This window comes from Lagopus leucura, unplaced genomic scaffold, assembly GCF_019238085.1.
Source record: "Lagopus leucura isolate 7727_CA_CO unplaced genomic scaffold, USGS_WTPT01 Super-Scaffold_100058, whole genome shotgun sequence".
Lineage (NCBI taxonomy): Eukaryota > Metazoa > Chordata > Aves > Galliformes > Phasianidae > Lagopus > Lagopus leucura.
The window spans coordinates 1,074,439-1,090,216 of record NW_024962304.1 but is presented as its reverse complement, the minus strand read 5'-3'; the positions used below and the strand labels follow the sequence as shown (position 1 = coordinate 1,090,216).

The 15,778-nt window shown below is 38.5% G+C and overlaps 1 protein-coding gene across 1 annotated transcript in view; it reads right to left on the bottom strand.

The window, feature by feature from the left end:
* Positions 1–15,778, bottom strand: part of CNTNAP2 (contactin associated protein 2) — a 663,767-nt gene that overhangs the window by 31,035 nt on the left and 616,954 nt on the right. Inside the window, exon 21 of the mRNA XM_042886519.1 lies at positions 12,730–12,823. Within this exon, the coding sequence (XP_042742453.1) occupies positions 12,730–12,823 (94 nt within the window). The remainder of the gene's footprint in view (positions 1–12,729; positions 12,824–15,778) is intronic.

The window sequence follows — 15,778 nt, the reverse complement described above, 5'->3', positions numbered from 1 at the left end:
ACACATGAAATCTGACCCTTATGGATTAGTGAAAGTGGGTTACTTTATAGGTGTGCTGCAACGGGGAGGACCGTAGTACTTGCATTTTGTTGCTGAACATAAAGACTAAGACAGTATTATCGCCAGGTAATAATATTGCAACAAGAAAAAAGGAGAAATTATTAATGAGCTATCCTCTTAAATAAGTACAAAAAAAAATGTCTGCCTTCAATTTTTTTACTGAGAAGTGCAATCAAGAGCTGAAATGTAACAACCAGGAAACAAATGTTCTATAAAAAATGATCCAGAGAGGAAATCAGGTAAGTCAATTAAATCTTGACTGTAGGCCACATGGCACAGAGCAGCATCAAGCAGAAGAACTTGAGCTGGCTCATATATGGGAAGCAAGGTCAGCAGAGCCTCCCAGCTCTGTTAATGGTGCCACTGACATCCTTCTCAAGGCATCTTGCCCAGTGCCATTACCTCTGCTGCAGTTCGTTATGTGAACAATCACAGTTTCTTTTCCCAGCTCTGCGTCTCTGGTGGGAAAACAGAGACTTTCGGGTTTCCTTCACGATAGAAGTTGGTCTCCAGAGGAGCACAGTGTCAGTGGCACGGTAGCCATGATATGAAGGCACTGCCAGACTGACACCCAGATGTACCCATACGACTCAGCACAGATGCTGAGCTGCTTTCCATCCTACTTTCCTGCTGTCTCATCCAAGCATATCCGACGGACGAAGTGTTTGCTGCTTGTATCATGTCACCTCTCCCCACAGCAGGTGGCCCTGTATCTGTGGGCCATCTTTCTGCATGGCCATTAAGGCAGAGTGGGCTCCTACAGCTGTGTCAACTGCACCACTCAGCTTGGTGTCATCAGCAAAGTTGCTGGCTGCTGAAAATTTTTTAGTTTTCTTGTTCAGTGTGTACAAAACTTTCTACTTAACTCCTTTGTAAGTTGTAACTCCTTTATAAGTTACTGAATTTAAGTCTTAGTAGAATCTTTTAATATGAAAACAGCATAAGAAAAATTACACTTAAATTTAACCTATTTATTATTTTACCAATTATGTTATTTCTGCAAGTTAATGAGCATTAGAAGCACTTCTGAGAAACAATATGTCCATGTTAGGGGGTGAAACAACTGATAAAGAATTGAATTAGTTACCTACATATAATTTATTAAAGCTGTTATTCAAGAAACAGACCTTTCAGCTGTCAGTTTCTTTATGTACTACTTCAATGGGAGGTGGGTGAATACTAACATAAACTGAACAGACCTTATCATGAATTAGGGCAGTGTGGATGACTGCATGAGGATTAGTTTTAAATCCTCTAACTAGTGGCTAGAATGTCCACAGCTCATCTTTTAAACTTTCAAATTAAATTGGATAATCTTAATACTATCCAAACTCATATTCCGCTCTCTCCCTTCACCTGCTTTTTCATTGTATTGCTTTCCAGACACTTCCAGGAAAAAAAAAGTTCAAACACGCCTTGCAAGTCTTTAATTACATTCAGAGATCTAAGACTTTATTATCTGAAACAAGAGGCTGCAGTTGTATTTGAGAGCAGTGGAGAGTATCTTCCTGAGTGCTGTGAAAAGGGTATTATTGGCATTATTAACCTCCCTGAAGTGTTCTGTTCAGAAATCGAGTGTGATGGTGAGTAGTGTGTCTACTGCAGAAGTCACTCAAAATAGAACAGTTTGCAGAGGTAATTTAAATTATTTTTAAGCATGATAAATCACAGACTTTACCACATTTTTATTAGTGTTCTGTTTGTCTATATTTATAGTGCAAGAGCAGAAAAAAATAATGCTAATGGTTTGAGTGAGTAATATCAATGATGACTCAGAAACTTTCAGCAAAATACAGTAATCTGGTTTTTTATAATCCACAAAGATGAATCACAGACGGGCATTTGGGCTGCACTGAATCAGGAAGGAGGAAAAGGAACATCTCTATGAACAAGCAGAAAAAACGTTCTTGGTTCAGAAAAAAATTATACCACTAGGAAAAGTGCATTTCTTTAATGAAAAAAAAAATCTTAAAAAATACTCAGACTTCTAGCACTGTTACATACCTAACAGTACAGACACTGAAGTATATTTACATAACAGTATCTGCACATTACTTTCATTATTAACAACTAAGTTTGAGTTTTCTTCATTGTTTAGTTCATAACTGGGAGAACAGGGTGCACATTTCAACAAGAACAAAGGGAGGCAGATTTTATTAATCTTGCCATTTATGTACTCTCAAGCACCTTTTTCAAAAGGTTTAATGGGAGAAATGGTTAAGAGAAGATTAGACAATAATTTAATCTTAAAATAATTAATTACAATCTTTTTAGAACATTGCCAGTTCTTTATTCTGCTCTACTGTTTCGATATGCGTTATGGCATTAAATTTTTGGACTTATTTCCATTTTTATTATGCTGGGGAATGGAAAAGGAGGGTGCCTGACTGTTGAAGTAGTCTTTCTAAGAGGTAACATGCAAGTAAAATTTGGATTTGCTTAAGAGAAAGTAAAATGAATTGAGAAAAAAAAAAAAAAGTGGTATTTGAAGTTCCTGTCCCTCTGCTTCTTGCAGAGCTTTTACAATCACTCAGCTTCTGTACTTCTAGACTCAGATCAGCTCCAGCTGCTAACAGAATTTTAGGTCTTCTGATTGGGTGCTGCTCTTTCCTGTGAGCGCTGTATTCTCTTCTCATAACAAAAGAGAGAAATTACCAGAGAGTCCATTAACTTTTTGCATGTCTTTTATAATCTCTGATTCTTATGTTGCCTATGTAAAATGGAAACAGATTCTGTAATTCCTAGTCTAATCAGGGCACACGTAGCAGACTATTCCCATCTTTATTTGTTACATTATTGTCTTGAAAAAAGATCCCACAAGATTATAGAAGCAAGCCCGAAACCAACCAGAGATTGCCACTAGCCAAAGGATGTGTGACCTGTTAATGATTTTATGTTTGCAAGTACTTACTGAGTGAAGAAAGTACATGTTTTCGAGGTGCTAAACTGAAAAATTTGCAAACCTCAAATGTGGCTAAAGGATAACGATGAGACAGCTTGATGGTGCTGTTACTCTGTAACGGCTTTGTGCCTGAAAATGTCTTAGGACATCAGTGTTTTGGAGGTGCCTCATCATCTACAGATCAATAAATCTTTCAGAAATAGTACTGAAAGGGTTTTTTGAGGGGTCATTCTAGTTCGATTGTTTAAAATAATTCCATTTCATATGCACAAAGACTGCTCAGAAGATAGGCCTGAAGCACTTGAGGGGGAGGCGAATGGGGATGCAGTAGGAGGTCCACCCATGAGGATGGCCGGTGAGGCGGTTGGCTCCACACCTAGGTGACTCCCTTCTGAAGGGCTGTATTGGTTGGCCCGACCCTACCTGCAGGTACGTGTGCTGCCTCCATGGGGCCAGGAAAGCCAGGTCAGGAATATTTCTAGGAAAATTTCCTAGTCTGATTCGGCCCTCTGATTATTATCCTTTATTGATAGTTCCGGTTGGCAGTGATGAAGTTGGTGGGATGTCTGAGGATTATCAAAAAGGACTTGAGGGGACAGAGTGAGTGTACAGTTCGTATTTTCCTCTATTCCTTCAGTGGCAGGGAAGGATACTGAGAGAAGCAGGAAAACCCATCTCATAAACACTGAAAGGTGGCTGAGAGGCTGGCACAATTGCAAGAATTATTTTGACCGTGGGGTGGTTTACTCAGTGCTTGGCCTGATGGCTGCTGATGGGTCTCACCTGTCTGAAAGGGGGAACTAGATCCTAGCCCAGGAGCTGGCAGGGCTTGTTGAGAGGGCTTTAAACTAGGTACAGAGATAGGTGCATGGTTGGGCTGGATGACCTTAGAAGTCTTTGCCAACCTTGGTGATTCTGTGATTCACTTTTTTTTAACACTGCTCATGACAAACATTTCTATTCCTGGGCATTTTTGAATAACTGTATACTTTCACATTGCTTTCTTTCAGTGGAGTGCTACAGCCTGACATTTTGGTAGCTGAAAATCACCAAGAGAGATTTGCAAGTTCGTGTAGTCATAAAGGAGATCTTTCTGGAAAGCGGTGTACATTTATGGGAGAGAAAATAGCCCTTTCTAAAAAGAAAATGTTAATTTATTCCTATTGTATTTAAATGAGGTGTTTATGAACTAGCCACTTCACTGCAAATTTACTACAATTTTATAATGGCATCTAAACCCGAGGATCACTAACTGTTATGGTCAACAGTATGGCCTTATACTAATACATTACTGGTGGCTGACATACAGCAAACCTCAGTGATGGTTTTAGGTTGACTGATTCCCAGTGTTTTCCTCTGAGGCATATCTTAATACCAGATGTAGAGCAAACAAAGGTGATGACAGAGCCTTTATTTGAGAAACAGGTGCTATAGGAAAAGATATCAAAGAGAAATTAACTCACCCCTCCCAGTGACAGTTTGCAGAAAGGGGCAAGCTGAGGAATGCAGCCTGCATAGCCATGCTGCTGGAGGAGAAGGCGGGGGAGAAGGGAGACCTGCGCAGACTCAGATTGCACACACGCTCCCTGAAGCATCACTGAGACAAAAAGCTCTCAGCTCAACCCCCCCCTGCTCCAGGCAGTCACGTACTGGTCCAGGCTGTGACCTTGGAATTCCATTGCACCGGGCAAATAAAAAGGGTCAGCCAACCCGTGCTGAGTATTGCCAGGACTATCATGCTCTGGCAAGTTTTAAGCTAGATCACTTTTGTGACCGTGATGGACGTTGTTATCCACAGCACAGACGTGACAAAAGCCATTCAGAATGGAACAAGCAGCCTTTTGAATTAATTCCTTCTTGGTGGCATTTAACTGTGTTTTAGCTGTTCCCTGAAATATGCAGATGAGGAATATGTTACCTCACCTATCAGAAAGTGTTTATGTAAATAGCAAGTGTGTAGCTTGAAAATTTTATGGGCGGTAATATCTAAAGGCTATAATTAGGCTGGTGGTTCTGTAATTCAGCTAATGAGAGCATCTCTTTTACAAGAAATACAAAATAACCTACAGTGAAAGATCTTAATGGGAAAATGTGAAATTATTTCCAATATTGTGTTTCTTTCCATTTTATTTGTGATGATGGGATTTGAGCAAATTATTCACGATGAATAATTTAGCCCATGAATTGCTACTTCAATAAAAAGTACCTATAAGAAGATTGTCTCTTCACATTTATCCATTACTTAATGCTGTTTGAGAACATGTTTACTTTATTTTACTAAATCTTGAACACAGGGAATATTTCTGATACAGAAAACAGAGGCAGAGATTGGCCATGTTAGTTGAAATGATGTAAAATCTAAAGAATTATGCCTTGACATGGTGATGATTTTCTTTTCTTTCTCTTCTTTTTTTTTAATTTTAATTTTTATTATTTCTTTTCATTTTGGCTAATTCTGTCTTCCTATTATCTTAGGAGAGATCTATTTTGATTTTTATTTTTTCCTCGAAACACATATGGAGAAAAATTGTAATGTGGTTTCTTTCCATTAAGGTATACTTTCTATTTCTATTTCAGTCTATTTCCAGGCTGCCTAACACTGTTTATGATACACAAACCAAGGTGCTCTCACATCTCTATTTTCACTGTCTATGCTATTGTAATTTTATAGGACCAGCAGCAGATTTCATTGATGTCCTAGGAGATCTCAGTTTGCTCATTTTCCCTCTCTGACCTTTTGCAACAGCTGTATTTGAAATAGAATAGAACTATAAACAACCCAGTAGAGGTGAAAAGATTTCTCTCTTCCTATAATAAGGAAAACTTCTATGGCAAAGACATGCCACCAGAATGAAATGCAGAAGTTAGGAAAAGATCATTTTAATTACTGAAGTTTATTATGATTTTTTAAAAATTCAATTACTTTTCAATGTTGTTATCACATGGTTTTGAATGTCAGATAAGACTTATGCCTCTTCAAAATGGCGTAAACTGTATATTTACAGTCTCCTCATCTATTTTACTTTTTTCAGGATCAACATATGCATACTTTGCATAGAATGGAAGAGCAATGGGAATATTGTCTACAAATTTTTTTCGGAGTGACTTATAAGGAACAATTTTCAGAGACATCTTAAAGCTTAAAGGAGAAAAAAAAAGCAAATCATAAGAACAGTGAGACTCTGACATCCATTCACACTGGTGTGCATGCTAGAATGTCATGAAATAAAAAAGGCAGATGAACCTTTGGAGCTGTGGGATCTCCACAGAAGATCTGAGGACCAATAATCAGTGAAGTCATTCTACAGAGAGTACTGCAATAAGGAAGTGCAAGGGCAGCCACCAGCTACAAAGTACAGGACAGGTTGAGAGACAAAATGACTGAGGAATTAGTGGAAGGAGGCAACTTGAGGTGATGCGCTGAGCTTTACTTTACATTTTGAAGAGCAGAGCTGGCTATAATCATGACCACAGCAATTACTGTAGCACCCAATTGAGTTCAGCTTTTTTGTGGTCTGCCTTTCTACTTCTTTGGAGCAGCCATCTGGAGAAGGAGCAGCAGCTGAATACTACAGGAGACTGAAAAATAGAGAGAAGTTGCAGCGCAAGTGAACAGAGGTGAACAACACCAACAAAAAACTTGGTTTTACTCCACTTCATTCCAGTTCTTAAACAAAAGGCAAAATCCACTGAAGCTGCCCTGATTTCTTCCACAGCTATTACTGAAGAGGCACTGGCATTTCTAGGTGCTTTTATGGCCTCCTCTCTGATGAGAGGCTTGTAGGTGGAGGTGTTCCTTTCTGCATACAACTTACAGATCTAATTTCTTGGCAAAATCACTTAAATCAGAAATGAGGGTCTGAAAGAAAGAAATGGGTAAATTTTATTTTGGTTCTTTTTTAACCAGAAGAGTTGTGAAACGTTTCTGTCACTACCAGAAACACTTCAAAGAATACAGTGAGGACAGACAGATGGATCTGAGGCCGGAGTGGTAGGTAATATTAAATCCCAGAGGAGTTTGGGTAGGGTTCACACCAACCAGGCTAATGCAGTGTTGGTGTGAAAGCACTTGGTAGAAAAAGAAGGGAAGGTGTCCAGATATTGCACCTTTGTGTGATAATTAACGTGTGACTCATGTAGGGGAAAGTATATCTTTAACATTCAGCTGCTACTGTATCAGAAAGTTTCCTAATATGACAATATTCATACTTGCTCCCTCTGAGTTTACAGTGCTGAACATTAATGCCGACGACGAGAAATAAAGTTGTAGGCAGAGTTACTTTGAAGTAAGTTAGTGGATGCATTTACTGCATGCTAGCTGTTTTCTGCTTGTTATCTGTGAAAGTCTGATAAACTACCTTGCACTCAGATTATCTGTCAGAATAAAGAACCACAGAGCCAACTAAAGCTGTGGAGCCCTTGCTGCCACATTGTTGGTACATATAATGACTGATAACCTCATTATGATCGTGAGGTAGAAACAGATACATGTCAAAGATGTATAGCAAAAGAATACCTTTACATTACATTCATAATTTTATATTACATTCATAATCTACTTACATTTCTTAATTATATTCTAAGTGCTGAGCACAGCACCTTGCAGCATCAGAGACCTAACCCTAAACTGGAACTGGGGTAAATTATTCCTTTGTTTGATGTTAACTTCATATCAGAGTATGGCAACATCAAGCAGCATACTCAAACTGTCAATGACGACAATGTCCAGGTCTTGTACAGATATTTTTTTCCAAGGCTATTGAAATGCTCTTTTTGGAGATGGTAAATGTTCTTGAATAGAAATAGACATAGTGCAAATGTCTAAACAGTGAGAACACCGAGGAAATAGCAGATCTGTAAGCAGGCCTTCTACCTCTTCTTTTTGAGCAATCCCTACTCAGAGAAAGTCCTGAGTTGATTTCCTGAATTTCTCTTCTACTGAAGAGCACTGCCAGCTGCTCTTTGAAGCAGGACTACAGGCTCTAAAGTTTTTTCTCTTTCTATTATTCCTTCTGGAAGAACCTGAGAAACAATAGGGTGAGACAGAGGTGTTTAATGGAGTCTACACTGCTAGTTGAAGTTCTGAAATGATAATCTGTACGTACTATAGAAGACATACTGTGTTAACGCTTCCATGTAAATATGTGTTTCTGAAATGGTATCATTTGGTTTGGAGTGGTTGGTGGAGGTGGACCGCAAACAAGGTACGTATTACCTTTGCTTCCTCAACCTCAACAGCAAATCCAGTCTGATATCAGCATTTCTAAGCTCAATAAAACGTGCTGTTAAGAAACCCTCAAACTATTTCTGTTCAGCAGAATGGTACTTTTACAAAATTATGTTGAATTGTGTAGTTAACTCTTTAGTAATGCATATTAAAACAGAAGTACTTGTGTGGGAACTGTTGAGTCACAGCTTAAACCACTAAACCCCACTGATCACCTGGGGAAAAGAACCTGGTCAGGCCTGGGAGCACAGGTGAAGGCAATTCAGCTGTGTGATTGCAGGGGCAGGGCCTGGCTGCACCTCTCTTAGACCCCCTTTGAGGGCTGACTGCCACTGTGGAAGGATCTCTGGTTGGAGATCCCTCCCTTGTGGAGTCTTTCCTTTGAAATACTGTCCTATCCACACTGGTCCCTTTGCTGTTGCACACCTGTATTGCCCTTCTGCTGCATTAATCTTTCCAATTGTGACAGTACTCCTCCTTCTTTTATATAATACGGTACAGGCTATCTGTGACATCAGTTCTCTTTATATAAAGTTCCTGTAACAGAAATTGCTGTAGGTCTTCAAAAAAGGATACAAAGACAAACCTTAGCATTGCGTCCAAAACCACAGCATTTAGAAGGAAAAATGAACCTCTGCTCTGAGCTGACTCAGTACTGAGTCTCAAGTTGCAGCACAAGCAGGAATTCAGGTTCATATCTGAACTGTGACATGCAGTGCATCATGCCACATAGTTAACTTTTCTTCTCTTTAACGCTGGTCATCCTGATAGCTAGCTTCTCCCTTTTACCATGTCTGTGTCAGCCATCAGAGCCTAAGCATGTTTAAATAGCAGATTAATCACCTTCCTTGAAACATTAACAATTCCCTTCTGTTTAATTTACAAAATCTTGCGTTTCTCTAGTGCTTTTACTACATATTCATGTTATACAAGATTGTTGATTATTTATCTCCTTCATCTTTATTTCATACCTCAAATCAGAAATTCGTTTTGCCGTGTAAGAATGCTAGACACACAGAAAACCTTTATGGTTTCCAGAAGATCGGATATGTTTTCTATCACTGTTTTTAAAGTTAGTGAGCAACTGCATTTTCTGAAAATTATTTCAGGAAAGCAGAAAGTACTTCAATTTCTAGAAGAAATACTCCTTAACTACTTCTGCAATTCAATCATTTATTTTTGTTTCTTGCCTGACTTCCTGATTTACAGATAATATTATCAGTAGTTATGAGGCACAGAAATATTTCATGATGATTTCTGTATCAGCCATGATGTTGTAACTCCTAACGCAGAATGGTGTTACGTTGTCATAGGTACCATACAAGTGACCACCACTGATTGGCAGCAGGTGAGCTGTCACAGCAATCGAGGCTGCAGCAGAAGCTGCTGCTCCTATGCAAATAACCCTAACAAAAGATGGAAATTAAGTCAGACAGATCAGTTCCTTAATAATATTATTCCAGAACTCATGTTTCTAAAAACAGGGCCTTGCCACCAAGGAAGAATTGCACACTATGGGAGTAACAGAAACTGAATGCTGTCAGTGCCAAGTGGCAGTGAAATATGAGGCTACTGCCATATTGCACGTTTAGAGAATGCAGATGGGCACAAATTGTAACTCGGTGTATGCATCCAGAAATCCCATTGGTGCTCTGAGCCTCTGGAATACATCTAGCCCATACGATGTGATGACTACAAGCTTTAAAGATTCCGCATCTTCTTTGTCCTTCAAACTGCTGAAACAGTATTAACAGTGTTAGCTGTGCTCTTCCCTCATTCAGCTGAAAGTTGCATAGTGAAGCTGATGAATAGTGGTGGTCAGCTGCACGATAATTTTACACCAGAAAATTCACGTTTTTGAGGATAAATATGAATATTCTATGTTGAAAGGAATATATTTTTCGTTGGTGGTTTGTTTCTTCACTACAGACTTGCTCTTACTTAAAACACCCTATTCTGCAGAAGACAATGAATTAAGAAGAGAAATTAACCAGAAGAATCTTAATTCCCCATATCCAAATTTGGAAAACAAGCATTTAAAAAATGAAGGAATAAATCCTGGGGATAGTAGGATACACAATATATAACAAATAGAACAGTTCATAACAATGGAAGTGGATGAAAACATGAAACAGAGATGCAGTTTTGTGGGGCTTAAGATCATAAAGAAGCAGAGGAAAACAGGAATATAATCTGTTTATAAGTTACTCCATTAGGATATTGCAAGACCTTTGCCTGTTCCTGACCCATAGTTAGCAGGGGAGCTGAAGGTGATGCATTTGCTGTGGCAATGTTTCGTAATGACAACCTTCAGCTGCACCATGTGTATTCCATTCCAAGCCATTCTATGATTCCATGCATTTATAGGACAGATACTATCAGAACAGTGGTTATTCCTTCAAATGTTAGATTTGGAACTTGCTTTCAATTTCAAATTTCAATGTACTATATTTATGAAGAGCCAGAGGAAAATAAATTGTGAGTTTTAACGTATTTAAAACTTCCTTTATTAAAATAAAATTATATTTACTTGCCTTAACTATTATTTTTCCTGATTTCCCTATTCTGAAAAAGCCCTGTGAATCCTATAGTCAGGCTCTAGATACTAGCAGGGTGAATATGAGTGTTCTTTTGATACCAAACTTCATCTTTGGTAGGATCCAACTGAAAATAGGATAGGATTCTTGAAACTCTGTTTTCAACCATATAATTAACTTTTTGCAAACGAACAAATAATGTGAGTTGTCTTGGGTCTACATCTGTAGAAACAGAACTGACTCAATCATTCATTTTGTTTGGATTTATGAGGTGGATATCAGACCTTTCAGTAACTAAAATAAGTAGCCTGAATAAGAAAGGTTGAGCCATGACCCATCTGAGCTCTTGCAGCCCTTTTATTCTCCAAGAATGTCTAGAGAAAAATTCCAATCAGAGTGCTTAAATGTAACAAAGAAATCAGCACTTGGACATGGGGTGATGTTGGAGGCAGCTTGGAGGTGCTGTGTTGTGCTGTGAACGGGTTAAAAATTCAGCTTAAAAAGAATAGTCCTGCAATCTGTGTCACTGTTGCATCTGTGTTGTTGCCTGCCTGTGTTACTGGTTCAGCAATTCACAAGCAAGAAAGGTGATTTTCCTTGTGGAGTTCTGTCTACTCACTCTGCATCAGCATATCTTAAGTTCAGCACACAGTGTTTCTTACTTTCTCTTTTGTGTTTCTCCCATTCTTTCTTTTCACTTCACAGTACACAGTGTGTTGTTTTCTACTTTTTTAGGAGTTGTCCTTTACTTTCCCTTCACTCTTTCAATGTAGATTTTTCACAGAAGTATTTTCCCTCTTGTATGTCTGTCTCCATGCATCTTGCTTCTTCTAAAACTCATCAGGATAATAGGGAAAGAGCCAGTTTTAGCTGGATTCAAACAATAATTCACCATTGTTATTTAGAAGACTGAATTGTGGAGGCAGTACTCCATACTGTGGTAGTTTCTTAGACACACATATCATTCCGAAGAGCATCTTAAAGCAAACAGAACCTGTTTGACAATGATTCCATTATATGAGATGGCCACAACTGCTACATTAAGCAAATTAATAGATTTTTATCTTGATATTTTTGCTAACGATTATCTGTGAGAAATTTTTTTTGCCAGCAGTGTTATTCCAGTTGCTGAATGCTTCACCTGAAGTCCTTCATCTACTTGCTTGAATTAATGGAAGAGCAGCCTGGCTGAAGATGAAGACAGCTCTGGTCTGACTGCCCTGATCCAGAGATGAAAATGCAGATAATTTCCAGTTACTCCACAAAATCATACCACAGAGTTTTTTCTATTTTCTACACAGCTGACCTCTCTTGAGAGCATCAGAGAATACTTCACAACTCTCTTGCTGTACAGTCATTTTAAAGACCTTTGATTTCCTATTTCACAGGAATGTAACACATTAAATTTTAAAAGCAGAACAAATGGAAAAGTGTCATCTTTGAAAAGTCACATTAGCTACAAGGTCAATTGCTTTTCCACATCAAAACATAGTGCATGGGGTTCACAGATCGCTGTCTTACACAACTTAAAAGTCTGCAGTTTTCTGAATTAAGCACTTCACTTTGTTCAGACAATCACATTACCCTACAAAGCACTTAGAGGACATAATATCAATACCCTCTCCCTCTGAAAACTGAAAAAAGTGTACCTCGATTGCTGTGAATGCTGGGGGAATCATTGAATCCTGAAGTGGGTAATCCTGGAAATTTATTTAAAAGGTCAGTAGCAGAGAAACTAGGATGGCCTAAAAAGAAGATGAGCGCAGTCTGAGATGAATCTGCATTGCCTCTCAAGTTCATCTGGGGAGCTGGTCTGGAAAACGCTGCACTGAGGAATGGTGGTGAGTTTCATAAAGGGGAGGAAATGTACAGAGGGTTACCTCAGTGACGTCCAGCCAGCGTCCTGCTGCAGAAGTTGCACACATCATTGTCCAGGTGCTTACAATGCTTACCATTCTCCGAAAATACCTGATGAATTAACCAATTATACAGTGAAACCTTACCTATGACTTTTCCTAGGAAGAGTGCTTTTGGGGAATTGAACTGAATGTCAGATGCTGCTGGCAGGCTGTAAGTTGCTGGAGGATAGTGATCAATCTGCGAACACAGAAATGAAGCCATGAATATTTCGAACCGATCCTCCTGCTTACAGTGATGCCAAATGAGAGCCCCTTTTCAAAGCTTATGCCAACACGATATATATGATATATGCTGATATGTTCTGCTTCATTTCGATAAAGGGGAAATATCAGTTAACACTGATGCCCTTCCACATCTGCCATCTGTAAGGTACAGAAAGGTGGGAGGTACAACATTGGATATGAGTGCTTTCTGGTTGTTGCAGAATCATTTCAGCTTTTGCTTGCTTACTTCCATATAATAATTTAAAACAACAGAAATAACATCAAAATCAACAACAAAACAGCATGGTAAGTAAATGTATAATTTTAATTTGGGACCTGTGTACTGCTAAATCTAGATTTACATGCTTTGCCCATAAGAGAATAACTGGGAATTTGAGACTAATGCAGGCATTGTCCATTCACCACTTCTCTCTGAAAACTCATAAATTAATAAGACATACACTTTCGTGCTTCATGTTTATTATTTTCTTTTTAAAAATGCTGCTCAACTTAATTGTGATGATACCTAGAGAAATCTAAGAAACACATTCTAAAGCAATCAACATAGCTAAATAATTTATCCTATAGGAAACTACCTGGTATAGCACAGCAATCATTTTATCCTGTAACATTTTTTCCTGTTTATTGAGTTTTCTTATGTAACAGAAACATGTGGAGAGAAGAAAAATAACAAATGGCCTACGCTAATAATAGTGCTACTAAGCTAGTTCAGTACAGCCCAGTAGATTCGATGCTTGTAATTTATGAAGGTGATAAGGATGAGTTTTTACTTTTTTTTTTTCTTTTTTTTTTTCCTTTAATTGCTTATAGCACAAGCAGAACATCAATTTTTTTATTATTATTATTATTTTTTTTTCTCTGGGTTACTTAGGTGGGAAACATTCTTATTTCAGAATACAAATAACAATGACTCAGTTCTCAGAGGTGCCATGGTACTTAACAGAAGGGATATCAAACTGTATAGCATAGAGTTTGGAGGGTCACATTAGGGAAAGATGGATGAAAGGATGTAAAAAGCCTGATCCTCCAGTCTCTCAAATGCCAAGATTTTAACTGCATGTATGATTTTAACACTTTACCTGCAGTAGTACTCTTCCTCATACATTTTAATGCACAGAATTTGTCTTCTAGATTCTCCTTTCATGTGTATGACAAACTAAACTGCATATTACCAGGTACTCTGGTAGTTGTCAACATTGACAACATTTCCAACGTCAATCAGGAAGTGTTAAATATTTATTTTTATCATGACATGGAAACAGACTGGTGGGTTTGATTAGACACTAGTAAGTCATAATGACTATTACCAGTCTGTCAGTTTATCTGTCAATGCTCTGTGGGTGTCCTCGAGTCATAGCAATGGTCCAGATTTCCATTTAAAAGCTATAGGGATACGTAATAAAGCAGTCATCCCTGCCTAAGAATGCTAATTGTGTCCACAAGGAATTCTGTGGGAATTCTGGAATTAAAATAAAATTGGTATGTTAGATACATAAAGTTCCAGCTTATTTCTTTGCAATACTAGTTGCTGGAAGAATACCAGGCTGCCTTCTATCCATGCAATACAAAAACAGCTTTGAGGTCTAACTTTACAATCATCTACAATTTGGGTTCAGATTACCTAGTATAAAACCTAAAGCTTAGTTATTTTAGGTAATAAAGAAACATACTATGTTTGCTAAGAAGCTCTTATGAGGGAATGTCAAAAATACTTCAGGAGTAAAAGAGTACTGCAACCCTTACTTTGTTCTATCAGACACAATTCTCTAGCTTTTTATTTGCATTTTAAACAAGGGAAAAGATAGCATTGTGCTATGACTGATAGCAAAATAATGACACTATAAGAGGTTTGGTCTGAATGTAATGCTTTCCGTTATATTATGTTGGCTTTGAAAGTGATATCTTCCATTTTATTATGTTGGCCAGCAATGTCAGAGGTGGATGTTGGTGGTACGGCAGTAGAGGTTGAACCTTCCTTTCAATATTCCATTAAATTTTGTTGCCATGCAACAGATGAGAGCAGAAGGGCAGTTGGATAAAATTGAGTCTGACATGGGCGTGTGTATGAGGAAAAGGTGTGCAATAAAATTCCCCCATGTGGAAAAAATGGCACCTGCTGACATTCGTGGGCTCTTGCTGAGTGTCTGCGGAGATCCAACAGTGAATGTTAGCACAGTGAGTTGGTGGGTGGTGCATTTCAGGAGCAGTGGCAGAAACAGTGAGTCACCTCTTCTGTTGCAGGTTTTTACAGGTGGGACATGCAGTTCATTACTGATGAAAATGCATAGCTAATGGTGGTGGCTGTGTTGAAAAATAATGTTCTGTGCTCTATCAAGTAGTACTATTGAGCTCTCAGTGTGTTCTAGTTTCCATGGAAATTAATGACAGACATTAGGTTTCCGTGGGAGCAAATAGGAGGCATTACTTTCAGAGCTACCTATGCATACAGTCACCAGTTCTGTGACTTTGGAAACAGGGATGGCGTCAGAGTGTGGTGGAGGAGGAAAAAACAGGGTTCTAGGGCTGTGCTGCCCTCTCTCCTCTCTCTTCTGTTTTTCCGACTTAGTGAGACATCTGCATGAGCACAACTCCCAAGCACAGGAATATCCACATGCATGCCTATGCACACACGTCCTCCACTGAGATTTCTGTGGTAGAGCTTGAAGTGATAGGCTACATCAGGCATTTCAGAATGGGTCCAGTTAGTAAATGTTTTAAGGGTTTAACAACTCTATTTGTTAAGTTTTGGGTTGTTTTGGTTATGAGTTAAAATAAATACCCACAAAGAAATACTTTAAAGTTGTTGATACTTATTTCCTGTCCTTGTCACCAGTAGAGGGCAAGTATTTGTGATTAGCAATAGATCTAGCTCCTGCTCCACTGACAGCTCTAGCTTCTCCTATAGTGA